The sequence below is a fragment of the Pteropus alecto genome, unplaced genomic scaffold (assembly GCF_000325575.1).
Source record: "Pteropus alecto unplaced genomic scaffold, ASM32557v1 scaffold398, whole genome shotgun sequence".
Taxonomy (NCBI): domain Eukaryota; kingdom Metazoa; phylum Chordata; class Mammalia; order Chiroptera; family Pteropodidae; genus Pteropus; species Pteropus alecto.
In genome coordinates, this window is record NW_006442497.1 from 4812491 (window position 1) to 4831729 (window position 19239).

At 56.1% G+C, this 19239-nt stretch overlaps 1 protein-coding gene across 3 annotated transcripts in view; it reads left to right on the top strand.

Annotated features, from left to right (window-relative positions):
• The window catches only part of NTN1 (netrin 1), a 189521-nt gene extending 170564 nt beyond the window's left edge, over positions 1-18957 (top strand). For 2 of the 3 annotated variants that reach the window (XM_015597381.2, XM_015597379.2), the window contains exons 6-7: positions 2168-2242; positions 18424-18763. In XM_015597381.2, coding sequence (XP_015452867.1) covers positions 2168-2242; positions 18424-18752 — 404 coding nt within the window. In that variant the 3' untranslated portion in view covers positions 18753-18763. Of the gene's footprint in view, positions 1-2167; positions 2243-18423 lie in introns of all 3 variants that reach the window. The other variant, XM_015597382.2, reaches the window with a different exon arrangement.
• The last annotated feature ends 282 nt before the right edge of the window (positions 18958-19239 follow it).

The following is a 19239-nucleotide window of genomic DNA, read 5'->3' on the forward strand; positions in this document are numbered from 1 at the left end:
GAAGTGCAGTGTGATGATGCTGTTGCCAGTGCCATTGATCTTTGTGTTTGGGACACCGTCCCCTCACAGCTCGACCTTTCGGGCCAGGCCACAGTAGAATGCAGGCCATGCTCTCTGGATGACCCAGTCCCTGCATTTCAAGAAGTCTTTACTCTAATAACCAACTAGCCATCCAGCTGGCAGGAGGGACTGGCACTGCAGCCTCTGGTGCTCCCTGGGTAGGGCATCCTGGGGTGGGGGATCCAAGGGCTCAGACCACAGGGAAGCAGGAAGAGGGGCTGTTTTTCCTCTTTCCTGAGACTGGTTCTTATCTAGGTGCCCCAGGAAGCTGGCTAAGAAGGCAGTAGGGAGCCGCAAGGCTGTGGATCCCAGGGCAATGGGATGGAACTGTTTCTCTTTTAATTGAGGCACTAGTCAGTATATCCTGGGACCTCAAAGGAGGCAGCCACCTCCCATGGGGCCAGAGGCTGACTCTGGGGTGATCTCTAAATATTCCTTACAGATCTAAGCCATGGGTTGGGGGTGGGGGGAGGTGGCACTGGGAGGCTTGACTTTGTGCTCTGGCCTTGTCCTGTGCTCCCATGCAAATCTTTACCCCTAACTTGGTTTTCCCCTCTGCAGAATGAGGGGCTGGCACTTGCTCCTGGGCAGTCACTTGTGAGTGTGTGTGTGTGTGTGTGTGTGTGTGTGTGTGTGTATCCCTTTCACCTTTCTAGTCCCCCCACCCCATCCCTCACCATGGTTTTCCTCTGCAGAAGGAGGGGCTGGCACCTGCGCCTGGGCAGTCTCTTGTGAGTGTGTGTGTGTGTGTGTGTGTGTGTGTGTGTGTGTATCCCTTTCACCTTTCTAGTCCCCCCACCCCATCCCTCACCAGGACACACACCCAACCCATTTCCACAACCCCATGCTGTCATTGCTTCTAAAACAGACTGAACCCTCCAGCAATCCCCAGGCCAGCATGGCTGGTCTTCCTCTGCCAACATTCTGGGAGTTGCTAGCACATGGGGTTCTCTTCATCCCAGTTCTGAGCTTAGCACCCTCTCACACTGAGGGGGAATCTACTGGTGTTTACTGAGACACAGCATGGTGTAACCAAGAGTATGGTGACTTTGGCATTTCAAACCCATGTTCAAGACCTAGCCTCGGTGCTAGATGTCTGGGATGCATGGGGTGGGTGGCCTCCGTTTTTTTTACCTGCAGAATGGGAGTAACACCCACACATCAAAGAATGGTTGTGAGAAATGAATGAGATCCAGCATGTTGAGTAGTAGTCCAAGGCAGGCTGGAGTGGTGAATTGGGCCTGTGTGGTGGGCTGCCCATTATGCTGAGTATCACACACGGACCTGGCAAAAGAATTGTATCACCTGTCCAAAGAGCAGAAAGAGCTGGCAGGGGGAGGGTGCAGTAGGCTGGAGCTGGAGGTACGCACCTGGTGGGCCGCCACAAGCCACCCCCAGGAGAAGCAGGCCTGGTTGCTGGCAGGCCCCAGGGCCCCCCACATCCTGTCCAGCTCATGCTCGGGTTGTGGGAAGCCCCCAAAGCGATACCCAGTGGATGCAGGCCGGGCAGCCCTGCCTCTCAGCAGTAGGGCCCATTAGAACTGAACTCTTCTTCGGGGGGCATTTTATTTGCACACTCCAGTAGAGTGGACACCAAAGGGTTTTTCTAATGCTTCATGGGCTGCTAATTTCCTCCGTGACCTCTTTTGTTAGGGCCTGACCCCAGCCAGAGGCTCTGCACCATGAAAGCCAGCACCTGACACAGACCCGGGGCACGGGGTGACAATGAGGCCTCTATCAGTTTTAATCAGGCTCCACTTGCGTCTTAAGAACAGGGGAATTTGTGTGGCGCTCAGAAGCCCTGGGTGGCACAATGCGGGAGCCCCCAGTGTCCCTCACGGAGGCCAAGGGGGCTGCAAGCAGCGGCTAAAGGATTCGTCAGGCCAGAGTGGGGGGTAGGTTGGGCAGGGGCCTTTTGTCCCAAGCTCCTCTTTAGAAGCCAGTCCTGCCATGAATGGCCGTCAGCTTGGCCTGGCCCATGAGTATCGCCGGCCTCTGGGTATTTAGGGAGGCCTCTGAGTATTTAGGGAGGCGGGCTCCCGCTTACCGCCAGCCTATTCAGCGCCATCCTAATTAGGTTTTGTCTGTGCTCTCCCCTCCCCTGCAGACTGTGATTCCTACTGCAAGGCCTCCAAAGGGAAGCTGAAGATTAACATGAAAAAGTACTGCAAGAAGGACTATGGTGAGTGAGAGTTCCGTTGTCTAGAGAAGAGGGGAGGGGGTCATGTGACCAGCGAGGAGCAGGGGTTACGGTAAAAGTGGCCCCGAGTGAGTGTTGGTGATAAAGGCCCTGTGGCTGGACAGGAACTGAGCTGGACAGATCCCATGACCTGGAATTTCTCATCTCTTCTACCCTGGCCCTCGGAGGGGCCACAGAGCCTGCAGGGGGGCACCCAGGCCAGTAGGGTTGTGTAGGGCTGGGACTTCCAGGCTGGCTTCTGGTCTTCACTCTGCTCCAAGAAGCTGTGTGGCTGCAAACCTGTCACTTTACCTCTCTGGTCTTCAGTGCCCTCATCCATTCTGTGGACATTTAACCTGAGACTCTGTTGCTCAAGGGAGGTCCTGTAGACATCAGGAAAGGGGATGGGAACTCCGTGGTTTGCTTAAAATGCAGATTCCCGAAGTCTCCTTCCTCTAAGGGTTGAACCCACAAGGTTGAGGTGGGTCAAGGAATATGCGTTTTAAATGGCTTGCTGGTAATTCTAATGCCCCCGAAGTTTGAACACAGCCACAGGGGGATCTCCACGGGCCTTTCCAGCCCTGGGAGCCACCTGCAGAGATTCCCTGTCACTTGAACCTTCAGGCTCCCTAAACTTGGAAGGGGGTGCCCAATACCCCTACTCTCATTACTCACTGTTCTCCCCAACCTTGGAGACAGTGAGCCCCTGAACCCCTTCTCTGTCGAGCCTCCCCTTTCCCGCCTGCTTAAACACTTGCTGAGAATCTCCTTGTACTGGCCCCACCCTGTGGGAGGCGAGGAGCTGGCTTTGCGGTTTCTGGTCCCTGAGAATGTTCTCACTGGCCAGACAACATGTGACACGGAGTCACGGCCTGCCTGCGGTCATGGTGGGTGGGAGGCAGTTGGGAACCTGCAGGAGAAGGGGAAGCCTTATTGGTCCATGGGCAGGTGTGGGCGAATGGCTGAGAGGGCACTTCAGAGCAGGAGAAGCAAACAAGTCCCAAGAGAATTTTCCAGCCATTCACTGGCAGAGCTGAGAAGGCCCCTGTGTAGAGACTAGGACCCCGATGTGGGTGGCTGAAGCCCGGATGGCCCAGCCAGGATGTAGCTGCAATGTGGACGCAGGCCCAGGGGCTCTGAACCCAGTTCTGGTGCTTTCCACCATGACCCAGCAGGTCTGGCTGATTGGGGCTGTGGCTAGTCCTCTTCTTCCCAGCCCCCAACAGTTCACTCGGCCCATCTACCCACTCCAGCTGGATGTTGCCCCTCTCCAACTGGCCCCCAGAGGCAAATTCCCCACCCAAGGCTTTAGCGGCCCCACTGAACCTAGCATCACTCTGGCCTCATCTGGGAAAATGGAGTTCCCTTTTTTCTTCCCAGTTTTCCAGGTCTGGCCTGATAATGCTCCTTCTGTGGAACCTGGGGCAAGCCCAGTTGCTTATTTGAGCCTCAGTTTCCTTTTCTGTAACATGGAGGTAATGCACCTACTGTGTGTGCTTGGGAAACACCTAGCACAAGCCTGATGTCTAATGGGCTTCCAGTATGGAATGACCTCTACTAGTCCGCAGGAGGCTGGGCAGGAAGGGAGGAAGGAAGAAGTGGAGATGGAAGAAGTGAGATGAAAAGGAAAGGCCCCTAATGAGGAGGACTCATCTTCCAGATCCATCTATTATGCACTCCATCCCTCCTGACCCACAGGGTCTGGCAGCTTGGCCCTGGAAGTCTGGCCCCCTGGGGGTCCTAACTCGGCCAGCTGTTTCAACCAAACATAAGGATTTTTTTCCTTTAATAAGGACAATGATTAGGTCTTTTTAGGAGAAAGAAATGAATGATGAGACCCAAAGGAAACCAGAGGAATTTTGAGAACTTCTAAAACTTTCTCATTCTGCTGTGCGTGTGCACATATGCGCGCACACACAACACGCACACCCCACTCGCAGTGATCCAGCCACGCTCCCTGCCAGCAGCCTGGCCTCCCATGGGGTGAAGCCACTGGCAGGTTTTGTGTGTTGATTCAGAAGTGGCCAGGCCATGTATATCCCTGCTCAGACCCCTCTGAGGTCCATAGTAAGTTCCTAAAAGCCCCTTTAGAGGGTTTGCACTCCAAGGTAGTACAGAAACTTCTGCTTCCACCAGAAGACAAACCTTGATTTTGAAAAGAAACTTTGAGGTGGCTTCAAGATAAAGGATGTGCTGTCTTGAGCCAGGGTGACAGCTATAAAGAGAGGCCCCAGATTGTTCTGGATGAAACTTGTGTGGCCCCAAGGTACAGGGCTTTGTCTTCCCAGACCCAGGTGTCTGAGTCTGTTGGGGACTTCGAGGTGGCCTTCTGCGGGCAAGAGGGACTGAGAAGTCTGCCACATTCCCAGGCTGGGGGTCTGAGGGCCGAGCCCAGCCCGTCCTCACAGGCTCAGCGAAGAGCCCTGTGCCTCTCGCCCTGCCTCCCCTCTTCCTTTCTTCCTGCCTAGAACAGAGGCTGGAGGGAAAAGGAATAAGTGGCCTATATGGGGGAAGGTTGTTTTAATTTTAGTCTCGAAGCATCCTTAAGTAGACGCTATGGAGGGAGAGCCAGGAGAACGGAAGAGCTGAACAGTCTTTCTTTCCATAAGGTGTCGCCCCGCAGGCCCTGTTCTGTTTTTCAAATGAAAAAGGAAAAATTGGACTTTTATTTAAAAGTTACCAAAACAGATCCCATTTTCCACCTTATTCTGTTTGATTCGGTCCTGTTTTGTTCTCTTCTGACTTCTTTTTCTCCTTGGAATCCTGCCTTTCTTACCCCTGATATTCTCAGGGACCCTTGGCATTCTCAGAGCTCCCCTGGCCACCTCACTCACCAGCTGGCAGGCCCCCTCTCTCTGTGGAAGGGGCCCTGATGCCCTCCTTTCATAGACCCAGGGAGGTCCCCAGGCCCTCCCCGCGCCCCACCCCTGCTGGTGCCCCGTCCCGGCAACAGGGGCTTCTTTCCTGTGGGTAAGGATGGGTGGGGCACAGCCTTTGGTTTCCACTTGACCTCTGCTCCCTGACTCAATCCTTGCCTTCCCCCCACACCTCAGTCCCTCATGGATTATCAGACTGAAGCAAGTGTCAGTGGTGGCGGGCTTCAGTTCCCTCATGTCACAGATGGGACCCTCATCCAGCCGCTGCCCAACAGAGGTCCAGCCTCCTGCTCCTTCCACAGGCCCTTCCCTGGGTCCCCCCTCAATATCATATTTAGCCCCAGGACCCTACCTGTCCTGGGGCAAGAGGAGCTAGGAACAGCCCTGCATGCCCACCTTTCCAGACTTCATCAAAGCTACCCCTGCTGCTGCCCCCACACCTACGGCCAGGCACTGCCCATCATCCACAGTTCTGCCGCAGGGCAAGACTTGAGGAGCAGCAGATGCAGGAGAGAAGTGGGGTGCCCCCTCAGGCCGCTGATGAGGTCTGAAGCTGTTGTGCTGTTAGCTTTAATGTCCTCCTAACTGTGCCCCCTGGCCTGTTGCCCAAGGCCAGGCCGGACATTGCCTCTCCTACTCCCCAAAAAACATTGGGGGGTTTTCTGGTCCCCAAGACTATTCCTTATACTCTTGGGATTACCTGAAAGTTGGAGAACATCTCCACCCATTTCAGTGTATTTAGGCAGGAAGCAAGACAAAGAAAGTGTCAATAAGGGCTCCTAGGGACAGCTTATAAGAGCCCAGCAGGGTGAGGCGGGTAAGGCCTCAGGGAGGGAGTGAGTGGCACCCACAGAGTCTGGGCTGGGCCCACTGGCACAGCAGGAGGCCGGTCCAGCAGCAGCTGCAGGCCTAGCTCTGAGGCTGGGGGACCAGGTCTTGGCTTAAGTCTGCAGGACCTTGTAGAGAATCATTCCTATGTCCTGTTGGGACCCTGGACCCCTGGCTGAAGTGTGAGTAGGGGTGTCCTTCCTATAGTGGGGACAGACCTGGGCCAGCCCAGGGGAAGATGAGCAAGAAGAGGATGAGGATGGTGCTGGCCTGGGGATGGGAGAGTAGGTGAGGCTGGCCTGGGCAGGCCAGGCAAGGAAGGCTGGCGAGGGAGGTCTGGATGAGCTGCATAATCTCTGCTCTGTGACTGACACCCCGGCAGGGAGCCAATTAGGAAACACATTTCCTTCACTTACAGCCAGGGTACTTGGATGTTTCGGGAGCTGCTAATTGGAACCTCAAGTTTGCTGTCCCTGCTGGGTGAAGAGCAGGCCCCTCCTCTGAGGCCAGCTCACTAGAGAGTCTTGATGTTGTGTGGTTGCAGAGCATGGATTTGGGTCTCCACTGACCTGGCCAGTAGACCCAAGACTGGGGGAAGCTGGGGAATGAGGAATGTCCAGGGGGCCGGCCTGGAGTGTGCAGATCCTGCCCTGTGTTCTTTTGGCATGTTGACCGATGAGAGAGGGCCCAGCCTGGGTAGGGTTGGGGTGGGCGCCCAGCAAGACAAGAAAGAATTGGAGTGGGGGAGGGCCTCAGGCCAAGCCCCGCTGTGCTTCTCATGTCTGTCCAGAGAAACCCTATAACAGGGAAAGGGACACTGGCCCCAGAATCTGGTAAGACACAGATTCCTAACTTGCTCTGTGACTTTGGACAAGAAGCCTTACCAAGCTGGGCCTCAGTGTCCTCATCTGTCAAATGGAGATGTGATCAAGGGGACCTGACATTCATCTAGATAAGACATGTCACGGCCCCAACACGCCAGTCGCCATCTCCAAGGGCAGGGGTCCTTGGTGAGGCTATTATTGCCGGTCCACCTATCCTGGGACCACCTCAGTCCTCTGTTGCCCTCTAGGGGAATCCAGCTCACCTTGCAAATGCTTGAAAAAGCACCCACGAGAAAGCTTAACGTGGGACAGTTGTTCACAGAAGAGTTTTTATTATTCTCAAGTGTATTAGCAATTCCTGACAACTTCTCAAGAAACTCAGCCTTGGAGGAGCCCTTCCTTTGTATAAATGCTTCGAGTGAGTGTGCTTCAGTGACCGTGTGTGTGAATATGTGTGTGCGAGTGTGTCTGCATCCCATCGGCCGCTCAGATATAGGCAGAGCACACCTCTGCTGGAGTCGCCCGCTCTGTGGCACATGGACAGGAAGCCCGGGCTCCAGAACCTCTGCCAGTAGAGTCAGGGCGATGAGGATGATAGAATGACACTTTGTTCCCAAGCATCTCTTGTGTGGGGATGTTGGGCCCTGGCCAGACCAGGGGCCAGGCACCTCAGCTGGTATGGGAAATGCTCCCTTGTTGCTGCGCCCCCCTCCACTGACCTGGCGTGGAAGTGGCAGAAGGGGGCCTGGCTTTCATGCTCCCCTGACCTTCTGTAGTAAATGCTCTCAGCCTGTCCAGCTGGGCCTTCCAGCCCACCTAGCCCCACAAGTCCCTCTCCCCACTCCTCCCAGGTCTGTGCCCTGCCACTCAGCCTCCTGACTTTCTTTTTTCCCATCTACTTTCCTTCCTCTTTATTCCATCTTGTCCCTGGGCTCCTTCAGAGGACCACTGTCTGGTCCTCACTCACCTCCTCATGTTTGCGCAGCCTCCCCCATCCCATAGCCGCCGTGCACAGGCATTCGTTCCCCGCCCACACACACATACATAAGCACAGCACTGCACATCCTAAGAAGTCCTGCTTGCTCACACACCCCTACCCACCTGTAGCCATTTCCTCCTTGCACACTCATTGAGCGTCTGCTGTGTGCCGCATTCTGTTTTGGGTGCTAACCTTATAGATGTGGAGGAGACACAGGCTTAGCCCCCAAGGAGCTTACAGCCTAGGAGGGGAACAGACACACAGATGAGAACACAGATGGTGGATGTGCGGCCAGGGTCCAGCTTGAGATGGGCATTAGCAAGGAATAGCCTGTCCTCCGAAGAGGGGAGGGAAGGAGGGCTTCCCGGAGGAGGGAGCCCCAGTATCCGTCGTTCACTGGGCAAAGCAGGGCTCCCAGGCAGAGGCAGAAAGGCCTCTAAGCACAGAAGTGCAAACAGGCTAAGGAAATGGAAGAAGAGCATGTATGGGGTGCTGGGGGCCGGGGGTGGGGGCCGGGGAGATGCTAGTGTGGACCTCAGCAGCCATGTCCGTGTTCGTATCCAGAAATCATTCTGACCCCACTGAGAGCCAGCCTATCTCATGCTGGCCCCCAGGGCTCCTACGTGTTTGCTGAGCCACTGCCTCAGGTGGCCTAGTTGCTGCCCCTGCCTCTTCCTTCTTGAGTTTCAGAAAGAGTGGGGAAGACAGACAGCTCACATTCTGAAAGGTGAGATCATCTCACTTTTGCCAGTTCTTGGAAAAATTATTTATTCCCAGAAATGTTTATTAGTCACCTCTTTTGTTGAAAGACATTTTGGCACCACCGGATGGAAAAATCAGAATGCTTTTCACAAGATGATTTGTCTCCAGTATTCCTTCTTGAGATCCCACAAGGATTATTTGTGAGGATACAACTCAAAGGGGAGATTCTGTTGGCCCCTGTGGGGAGAAGCTGGGCTCGTTAGGTGGTACGCGTGTGTGTGCTTTCTCGGTGGCCTCACAGCAGAGGTGGACCTCTGCGGAGCTCTGATTTATGGCGACAGAGAGTGCTCTGGTACCTCCTGAGGCAGTGGAAACCCAAGAGAGGAGGCTTGCTGGGCCAGTGACTGTTCCCTCCTCTGCAGGCCTCTGAGCGGGCACCTCACAGCCTTTGTTCACATCCTTATTGAGTCCTCAAAAGCACCTGTGAGGCAGGAATTTGTTTCTGTCATTGGGATGTCAAGATTCAGTAAGATGCAATAACATGCCCAAGATCAAGAACTCCAAGGCCGAGGTCTTTCTCCTCCCCTGTGCCGAGGCCCTGAGCCTTTGGCAGCACAGAGTGGAGACAGCAGTCCCTTAGAAGGCTCGAGAACTGGTTCCCTCACAGGACCCTGAACTCAACTCTCAAAAAGCCTCAGAAGAGAGAATAAGCCCTAGAGGGGAGGCCACAGAGACATCTTCTTGGGATCACCATGGTGTCAGGGTGACTGTCACAGTGGTGGGGCTGTTGGAGAAGATGGAGCCAAGGTGATGGGCGTCATGGCGGGGATGTCATTGATGGTGGCAGAGGTGAGGTTGGCACTATTCTAGTGAGGGGCATGGCCATGCGACAAAGGGTCACGGGCACATCCGTGATGGAGGATGGGGACACCAAGCTAGCCGTGGAGGTGGATGTGGAGACGATGCTGGCAGTGGGTTACTGTGAAGGTGGCATGGCACGGGTGGAGACGGCAAATGATGCCTGGCCCTTGCCCGGCCCGTGTCCAGCGGCTCGAGCTAGGGATCAGATGAGCAGCGTGATGGGGAGAGTCTCACATTCAGACCTCTCTTTCTCCAACTAGCTGTGGGGACATAGGGCCTCTCAGCAAATGATGGCCTATATGGGGCTGGCACTCCTGGCACTTTGCTTTTCTTGATCTGGGGGTCAGTAGCTATTCCTGATCAGGATCAGTCCCCTCAAGGCCAGAGAAACAGATGGTTACCAACCATGTCCAAAGGATGAAGTTCTCATGTCTTCAGCATGCTGTGACTTTGGGCCTTGGGTATGAGTGCAGATGTTAGAGAAGTGCCCTGGGGACTGTCCCCCAAAGGGAGGGCTGCCTAGGGAGCCAGGCAGGTGGCAGGGCCCCCGCTGAGGCTGGGAGGCAGCTGGTGGTGCAGGCTGGGAGAGGCCAGCCCCACACCTCCCAGCATTACCCTGAGCTCCAGAGAACAGGACGCCAACCAGCCATCAGCACATGGCGGGGTATTGCAGAGGCTCACTGACCCTTCCCTGGGGGTCACTGGCCCCCTGGGGTTCCTTCGATTTCCCTGCCAGATGTGACCTCCCCCCCAGGAGTGCCAGCCCCATATGGAGGCCAGATGTGGAGCTAGGTCCACATGAGTCAGCCTAGGGTCATGGAATGTGGGTGACCACCAGGTTGGGTAGGGAGGGCTGGTGGGCCCCAGTGACAGCTTGACATAAAAGCCCCTAATCTCACAGGATGCTGTACTGATGGGGGCCTCCTGCCATGGGTGGGTGGGATACACTGCAGCCCTTCCCAGCACAGCAACTCCCAGAATCAGGCCCCCCAACACTGCCCCTCCCATCTGGCTTAAGGGTAGTGGGCTCCAGAGAGGCCTGCTCTGGGGGGTTGGCAGCTCTGGCCCTCATCTGTCTTCCTCCCTGGAGCTTCCGCCTATTCCTCATGCTATTTTTCCTCCTTTGAACATCCTATTTTTAGGAAAGGAGGGGTGGGTAGGGAAGGCTCTAAGGCATCACAGAAACCATCTAATTAAAGGTATCTCCTCCCAGTTCACAGATGGAGACACTGAGGCTCAGTGGGGCTGAGGGAGTCGGGGATCTATCCAAGAGCTGGTGTAGTCAGGGCTGAGGGACACGGCTGTGCTTCACCAACACCCAGGCAACACTTGTTCTTTCCCTGCTCATCAGGCACCTGGCTCCAGGATCACAGAGCACTTCTCACAAGCACACTGAACTCAGATGGGCATTTTCCCCAGTGGGGTGGATCTGGTGGGTCCCAACTCCACCCCTTCCCTGGGACTAGTGTTTTGGCACCAAGGACCCCAGCACCCCAGTTGCCGTCCATGAGGCTTCTCCCCAAGATCTGCCCGCAATCTTCACACACCTGCCAGCACCACCTGCCTTTGTGGGGCTCAGGCCTGAGATAAGAGATCCAGGGCAGGCCACAGCCACCACACCCAAGGCCGCCACACCCTCCCCTGTAACCTGCCAGAGCTGCAGAGGCAAGTGCTCATGGCACCTAAATCGATCTCCCCCAGGTGAACGTTTCGATCTAAGTGTCTCCCCTCAGTGCTGTGGCCTTGCCCAGCAGAGCGTTGGTGTCCTGTCTGGATCCTGCTTTGGTTTGTTTCTGGGCCTGAGGCCCTTTCTTTGAGTCTCCTTGGAGAAACAGTTCCATCCTTTGAAAGTGGTTTGACTTTTAGGAGCTAGAGCCAAGTGCGCTATTCAGAGGGCACCCGAGGGGTACCTGAGTAGCTACTGGGTGCCCACACCTCTTTGGACAGGGCTTCACACATGGTGTCCTGGGAGGAGGCCGGAAGTTCCAGCCCAGTTGGAAAGGAGGGTCTGCTCTTCACTCTCCTGCGAAGGGGCTCTCTGGAGGCCCGAGCCTTGCTGGGGAAATGGGTTATGGGCAAACTGTTGCTTGCAGAACTCTGGGATGAGCCACATTCCCACTGTGGAGTGGGTAGGAATTTGCAGCCAGAGTACCCTTTGCACCAGGCTTTCCATGAATTTGGGAGGCAAGAGGACCTCGAGGGATTTGGGAGTGATGAGGGGCCTGGACCAAGGCCCCACTGGGGAAGGCCAAGCCTCTCACCTTCTCCTCCTCCAGGGGTTCTGTCCCCATTGATGCTGAGGGGGAGGAGGGCACTCATTGCTTGACTTTCCCAGCTGGGTGGTCCCCAGTGGCACAGCCAGCAGGCCCTGCCCTCACTGTTGCCCTCTGTGTGTGTGCTGCCAGGAGTAGGGGCGGGGGTAGGTTGGACTGCTCCAGCCAGCCTGGGAGGCAGGTGTGGGAAGTGGGGCATCTCACGAGGCTATGTTAGGTTGTCCAGGAAGGGGAGCCTTGGCCGTCCTCTAGGATGACACTCTGGCAGCTCTGGCTATGCCCGTGGTGGGTGGGGGGACACGAACTGGATTAGGGGTCCCCCAGGCTGTTTCAGTTCCTCCTGACTGGGAGAGGGAGGCAGCCTGAGGCGTCATCCCTGGGCAGCAGGCTCTTCCCGCCCTTGGGCTGCTTTGTGAGAGGAACCAGCCCCAGCGATGAGGACACCCGGCTGGGGCAGGACAGGGCCCAGGCCCATTCTTCTACCCGAGCCTCTCGCATGGCAGGGTGGCCAGTCCCCTGATTTCTTCTTGCTTTCCAGCTGTGGCCAGACCATGACCATCTCCCAGGCAACTGGGGCTGGTGTCTTCTTGACTTTGGCTCTCCCATTCCCAGATCTCCCTTACTCGGGAGATTCCCATGCAGTCAGATGGTCCCAGGCACCTAACCCCTCTCCCTCCCAGGAACAGAGCCTGAGCACCAGGCCCTGGCAGGGGAAACTGAGGCAGCCTCCACATTGCTCTTGGTTCCATGAGAGAGGGGCATACCATTCCTCCTTTGGTTGAGGGGATAAAAGGGAGAGACCTTTAGTTGGCCCTAAGTTGGTTGTCCCCACCTTATTCGAGGTCTGAGGCAGTCCTCGCAGGTATGGCAGGAGGTGGCAGCCCCCAGGGTTCCTGAGGATTCCTGGGGTGTGGGAGGTGTGGGGGGCTGTGACTGGTGGCCCAGTGAGTCTCCAGCCCTCCACCTCATTTAATAAAAACAGTGGGAGTTGCTGTGACACCCCGTCTTGGGTGTGTTGGCCCTGCCCTGCCGCCGTGCACCCCCCAACTCAGCACATTCACTCCTGTGCTCACCCAGCCCCGAGTCAGGTTAGCTTCCCCGAGAACAAGGCTTGGCCCTGCTCAGCGGTTTCTTACCTTCACAGGAGACTGGGGAACATGTGGTCAGAGCTGCATTTTATGAAAGCAGCTGCAACTCATGACATGCTTTCTGTGCCGGGAGATTTATGGGGCTGCATGGTTTTAATGGTTTCTGTGGGGTTAGTGTCCTCCCCCTATTCATTCTGGCCGCTGTCTCTGAGGCAGATGGGTGACAAGCCTTTCCTAGCTGGACTGGCCCAACAGGAAGGCATGGCTGGGCGGGGGAGGCCAGGGGCTGACCACCCAAGCCTCCTTGGAAAGGGCAGCTGCTGGGAAGCTCCTGGGGGCCCACCCCGAGCAGCCCGTAAATCTAAGAGACCTCCAGGAGGCAGGAAGCCTCCCTGCAGAGGTGTCCCAGCACTCCGGGCTTTCTGGGAGAGGAGGACAGCCAGCACCCCCAAACCCCTTACTGCCCCCACACCGCGCGCGCACACACACACCCCCCGGGCCTATGCCAAGGCCACTCCCCAGTCCCAGCCCAGCAGGTTGTCTGTCTCAGGCAGGCTGGACCAACAGATGAATGAGCAACAACTGTATACTCCTAGCTAATCTAGCAGCTTTCCTAGAACTTGGCTTCTGCTGGGAGCTTTGATCCCCGCTGGGAACTGCCTCCTGGCATTAACTGTCCAAGGTGGTGGCAATGTGCAGGTCCTCAGAGGGCCCAGGGCTGACAGGCTCTAGGTCTCCATTGAATAAATGGGGCTATGGGCAAGGACACGGCTGCCATGGGGCAACATGACCCCCTTTGGAGGAACCCAAGTGCACGACAGGACTTGGAGCTTTTCACTTTTCAGGTTGCCTTTGATGGCCTGATAATATCCCAGCGTTAAGCCTCTGTAGAGGTTGGGGCACCCTGGGAAGGATGGCTAGAGGTCTGCGTCTATGGAGAGACATGCAGGTGCCTCACACCTTTGTAGGGGATGCAGCAAACAGCAACTGAGGACCCCCAGGCTGGGCAAGGCCCCCACTCTGTCCAGAGCCTACCTCCTAGCTTCCTGACCCTCAGCCAGAACCAGCCCAGTGATGTCACCGGCTGGTCCTGCTGACTCTGGCCTCCATGAACCTGGCCCTCAGTCCCTTCCACCCGTTTGAGGTCACAGTCATTTCTCTAGAGCCAGGCACAGGCCTTTGCCGAGGGACAACGAAGTATGTACCCCTGCCAGCCAATGCAGCAGGCTTGAGTTAGAGTAGGGAAGTCAGTACTCAGTGGCTGAGAAGGCTTCCTTGCATGAAAGGCTTTCCTTTGAACCCAGGAGTTGCTGAGGGGGAGGCTGCTGCCCTGGCCCGCCTGTAGTCTTGCTAACAGACCTCTGCAACTGGTTTGCTTCGGGAAAGGAGGGTTTGCTGCACCGATACCAACAGTCCAGGGACTCCAAGGCCAGGAGACAAAGCGCAGCCTGGCCCCTGGGACCCGAGGCCTTGTTGTCTGGAGCCTGAACTCTCTCTTCTTGCTTTTCTGTGTGTGTCTGCTTCATGCTGCAGACGTGCTTCCTCCACAGCTTGCTGGGGGCACCCCTGGTTGCCACAGCTCCATTGGGCTTTCTGGAGCCAGCCTCACCCATCTGACCTCGTAGGCTCCAGCTTTTACTCCCCAACGCCTGCTTTTGTCTGTGCCAAGAGCAGAGCCCTGTGGAACAGCAAGCAGTGCTCACTCACAGCAGCCACCCAGCCTGAGCCCTCATTTTCTAGGTGAACAAGGGTTCAAAGGAAGGTGCATTCACAGTGTAGACCCTGAGGTGGGGCCGCTTCTCACTGAAAGTGGGGTCTGAAGCTGGGCGCCAGGCACCCCTTTCTGGCCAGCACCTGCCTCAACCACTTCCTTATTTCCACTTCAGAGACATCTACCCTGGCTGCACCCTGGGACCCTCTTCCTGCACACCAGTCTCTAATTAAGAGGCGTCAGCACACCTCTTATCGCTCTGGTCCGATCTCACGATTGTCCTTCCTGAGGGTCGGTCATCTCATCTCCCTCATTTCTGAATACAAGGTTGGGGATCCTCACCAGAGCTCCCCATTCTGGCCTCATTGAGGTCAGTTTAGGACAACAGTAGGGGCTTAGGCATCTTAAGGTCTGAGACTAATGGTTCCGGAGTGAGTGTTGTGTGGGTGTAAGGGGCCCGCTGTGGGGGGCCATGGTCCTGGGATGGGCAGAGCTCCCCACAGCCACTGTGCCCAGCCCCGATTGGGTGATGTACGGCCCCCAGAAGACTCAGGTCATTTCTGGCTCCCAGCAGCAGTGCGTCAGAGGTGGCAGCAGCCCCAGCGCTGTGCCGTGCTGTGCCGTGCCGAGTGCACCCAGAGCATGCTGAGCAGCCCTGCCTGAGGTCACTGTTTCAGTGTGTATTTTGAATATTTTCAGCTGTATGTGCACTGCGGGGACTTGGCCCGTGCACTCGTGTGCAGCTCATACTTGGTGGGCTGTGTAATGTGCGGAGGCGTTGCCAAGGGCAGCGGAAATGTGGATTTTTTCCAGCATAATCACACGAATCCTACCACCACCCTCCACTGCCCCTGCCTCCAGGTCTGTGCTGTCTCACTCAATAGCCAGGGAGCTGCCGGGAGCTGCTGGGGCTGTAGGAGGAAAAGGGCCAGTGCTTTGTGCCAAGTGACTGGTATCCCCTACTTTGACCCCTAGATTCTCGAGGACAGTGGGTACCCAGGGGCGGGTGCCCCTCTGGGCTGTGTCCCCAGTGTAAAGCAGGTCCCCTTCAGGCCTGTGCTGATCATGCCTGGGGACATGGGGTGGAGGCTGCTTCGGATGCCCTGCCTGGTGTCCCAGGGCATTCCTTGAGAGGAGGGAGGGCTCCAGACCAGGGAAGGTGGGCCGGGGGGGGAAGTCCTCCTGCAGTGATTGGCCATGCTCTTGTAAGTCCAGGGACTTAGAAGGGCCCTTGGGGGCCCAAAGGGTCAGCCCAAGGCCTGACCTTGTCCAGCCAGCTCTTCCCAGCACAGCTGGGGGCCCTCACCAGGTCTGGCTCCCACCTGGCCCTGAGCCGAGACTCAACGCCCTGAGTCACTGATTCCAATTGTATTAGTTTTCTAGGGCTGCCGGCACAAAGCACTACGGACTGGAGCCTTAAACAATAGACGTTTATTTTCTTTCATTTCTGGAGGTTAGAAGTACTAGATCAAGGTGTCGGCAGGGTTAGGTTCTCCTGAGGCCTCTCTCCTTGGCTCGCAGATGGCGCGTTCTCGCTGTGTCGTCACATGGTTGTTCCTCTGTGTGTCTGTGTCCTAATCTCCTCATTTTATGAAGACACCAGCCATATTTGATTAGAGCCAACCCTGATAACTTCATCTTAACTTAATTCCCACTTTAAAGGCTCTATCTCCAAAGACTATCACATTCTGAACTACTGAGAGTTAGAACTTTGCAACATACGAATTTCGGGGGATCGTAATTCAGCCCATAACACCAATAGGTGCTCAGTGCCTAAGATCAAAGCTGCCATCTCCAGGGACCCCAGCCAGAGGTGCCTTCTGTAGCATCCTCTTTTGACCACCAATGCCCACCCCAGCTGGGAGACACTGTGGCTGGGCCAGGGGTCTGAGGTCCCATGCAGGGAAACAGCCACGTCCTGAGGGAGGCTCATTCTGTATTCAGCTCAGTCCTGAGGAGAGGAAATGGGGGCTCTCGGGGAAGCTGGGGGTGGCTCCCCCTTGCTTAGCTAAGGGGCACTCAGTTGCCACGGTGACCTCCATCTGCACAGTCAAACACACATGGCCCAGCCACTTCTCTGGGCCGGAGGGCTCCCCACCCCCCATCAGAGTTCACACTGAGTGTTGAGTCCCTTAGTGACAAAAACATGGAAACGGTTGCCATGGCAGCCATTCTTTGGAGCCTTCAAACTGGAGTGCAAAGTTCAGGATGCCCAGGAACAGCTGAACTGAAAATATGGGAAAATCTGCTACTTCTCTCACCCTAGAAGTATGAGTTGGATGGTGTTTGATGCTCCCCTGAGCCTATCCATCTCTGCCCCTCCCTAACACCCTGGGCATGGGGGGCCCTGGGATCGAGGGTGGTGGAGTGGCCCCAGAAGCCCTGAGAGAAGCCGGTCAGCATGAGAAGCCAGGCTGAGCTGTGGGTGGGCCCAGTGCTTGGAGCTGTAAGTGGGCAGGTGATGACCGTGTCTTCATGGCTGCTGGCGACCCCTAGCCTTCCTATTACTCGGTTTCTTCACCTGTATCTGGAGGGATGAGATGCTGCTTCTCTCTCAGAAGGGCTCACATCTACTCAGCAGCCAGGGTAATCTTCAGCCTGGTCCAGCGGTGAAGGGTACAGGGCATGCTGGGAAAGATGGCCCTGGGCAGATAGATGGACCCGGCCCAGTGTGCTGGGAGTGTGGTCAGTTCTTACAGACTTCCCCTAGCCCTCCTGGACCCTAATAGACTAGAGTCTGAGTCCTTGAATGGAAGTCATTGCAGCAGAGGCTTCTTGATTTATTCCCTAGACTGAGGGGAATTAATATGTGTCCCCGCACCGAGAGTTCCCCAAGTAGGCCCCATGGGGCTCTGATGACTTGAAATGCACCAGTCAAAAATTTCTTCAGTCAGGATTATTTGGGAAACCAACACACATGCATGAGTGTGTCACACACACAGACACACACAATTTGTAGATTAAAAGCTCTGAAAAGTCCTGCAGTGAGGAAATTTCTTGAGTTTATTTAATCCAGTATTTCACAAATATATTTGAGCAAGCCCCCCTCTCTTTTTTTTTTAAAAAAAGCATTTCCTCTTATTTTCAAAGTACTTCTTAATATCCTGCAGAAATAACATTTGGTAACATTTACTAGGGCACTGATTTTCAAAGTGTGTTCCCTGGATCAGCAGCTTTAGCAGCTCTTGGGAATTTATGAAGTGCATATTTTAGGGCCCCACCCCAGATCTACTGAATTAGAAACTTACGTTTTGACAAGTTGTCTAGGGGGAGTCTGACGCATGCTGCAGTTTGTGAACCCTCGTACTAAGGTAAATACTAGCAGAGAACGGGGAGGAAAGGGAAGAAGGGAGGGAGGCAGCCCTGGCAGGGATGGGAAGTGGACAGTGTAAGGACACTGGACTCTGGAAGAGATGCTGTGGCCACCTTGAAGGGCAGGTTCAGGGTGTACTGCACCTGGGCATTGAGATCCCATTATGGTTTTCTGAGATTGGGTCAAGGGCAAGGTTGTGTGTCTGGAGGTGTCATTAGCATGGTGTTATGTGATTGGGGCCTTTGGAAATGCCTGGGGGTGGCGGGGGAGGGGCACCTGAGGAGGTTCCCCATCCCTCCAGGCCTGTGAGGAATAGCCTGCACTGCTCCGAGGGCACCTGCTCTAGGCAGATGGACTCTACTCAGAGTGCTGGGTAGGATCAGTTCCTACAGGCTTCTTCTGGCCTTCTTGGATCCTAAGAGGGGGCTTATCCCCAAAGGCAGTGCTGGGTGGCACTTTCAAAATAGGCTTGAGGTAAGGCTTCTGGAAGTGGTGGCCCTAGCCCAGGTATTAGGTGGGGTTCCAGGTTCAGCTTTGCCACCACTCACGCACTCCCTAGTGCGGTCACTTCTAGCACTGGGTCTCCTTTCCCTTCTCCATCAAACAGGCTTCCCCATCCTTGGCCTCGAAGAGGGTGAGAGCAGGCAGGATAGACCTGGTCACAGGAGCTGGGGGTGCAGGCGTCACTCCCAGTCCTGTGGCCCACCGCCTGTCTGTGCTTCCTTGCAGCCGTCCAAATCCACATCCTGAAGGCAGACAAGGCGGGGGACTGGTGGAAGTTCACGGTGAACATCATTTCCGTGTACAAGCAGGGCACCAGCCGCATCCGGCGCGGTGACCAGAGCCTGTGGATCCGCTCGCGGGACATCGCTTGCAAGTGCCCCAAAATCAAACCCCTCAAGAAGTACCTGCTACTGGGCAACGCGGAGGACTCGCCCGACCAGAGTGGCATCGTGGCGGACAAGAGCAGCCTGGTGATCCAGTGGCGGGACACGTGGGCGCGGCGGCTGCGCAAGTTCCAGCAGCGCGAGAAGAAGGGCAAGTGCAAGAAGGCCTAGCGCGGAGGCAGGCTTGCAAGTGCCCCAAAATCAAACCCCTCAAGAAGTACCTGCTACTGGGCAACGCGGAGGACTCGCCCGACCAGAGTGGCATCGTGGCGGACAAGAGCAGCCTGGTGATCCAGTGGCGGGACACGTGGGCGCGGCGGCTGCGCAAGTTCCAGCAGCGCGAGAAGAAGGGCAAGTGCAAGAAGGCCTAGCGCGGAGGCAGAGAAAAGCGGGGAGGGGTGCGCAGCAGGCCTGGCCCTGGAGAAATGAGGACGAGACTTAGCTACCTCACGGGCTCCTTCCAGAGCAGGGATGTGCGTCCCTAGGGCCTGGCGGGGGTCTCCGTGGCGGGGGCGGGGCAGCCTGACCGGGGCCCGAAGGATGGGCGCAGAACCGCGCAGTTGGGGCCGCACCCGCGGCGGCCGGTGGATGGTTAGAGAGAGAGGGGAACGTGAGAAGAACTGTGAATTCTTAGGCCCGCAGTTGGGCGGGGAGCAGT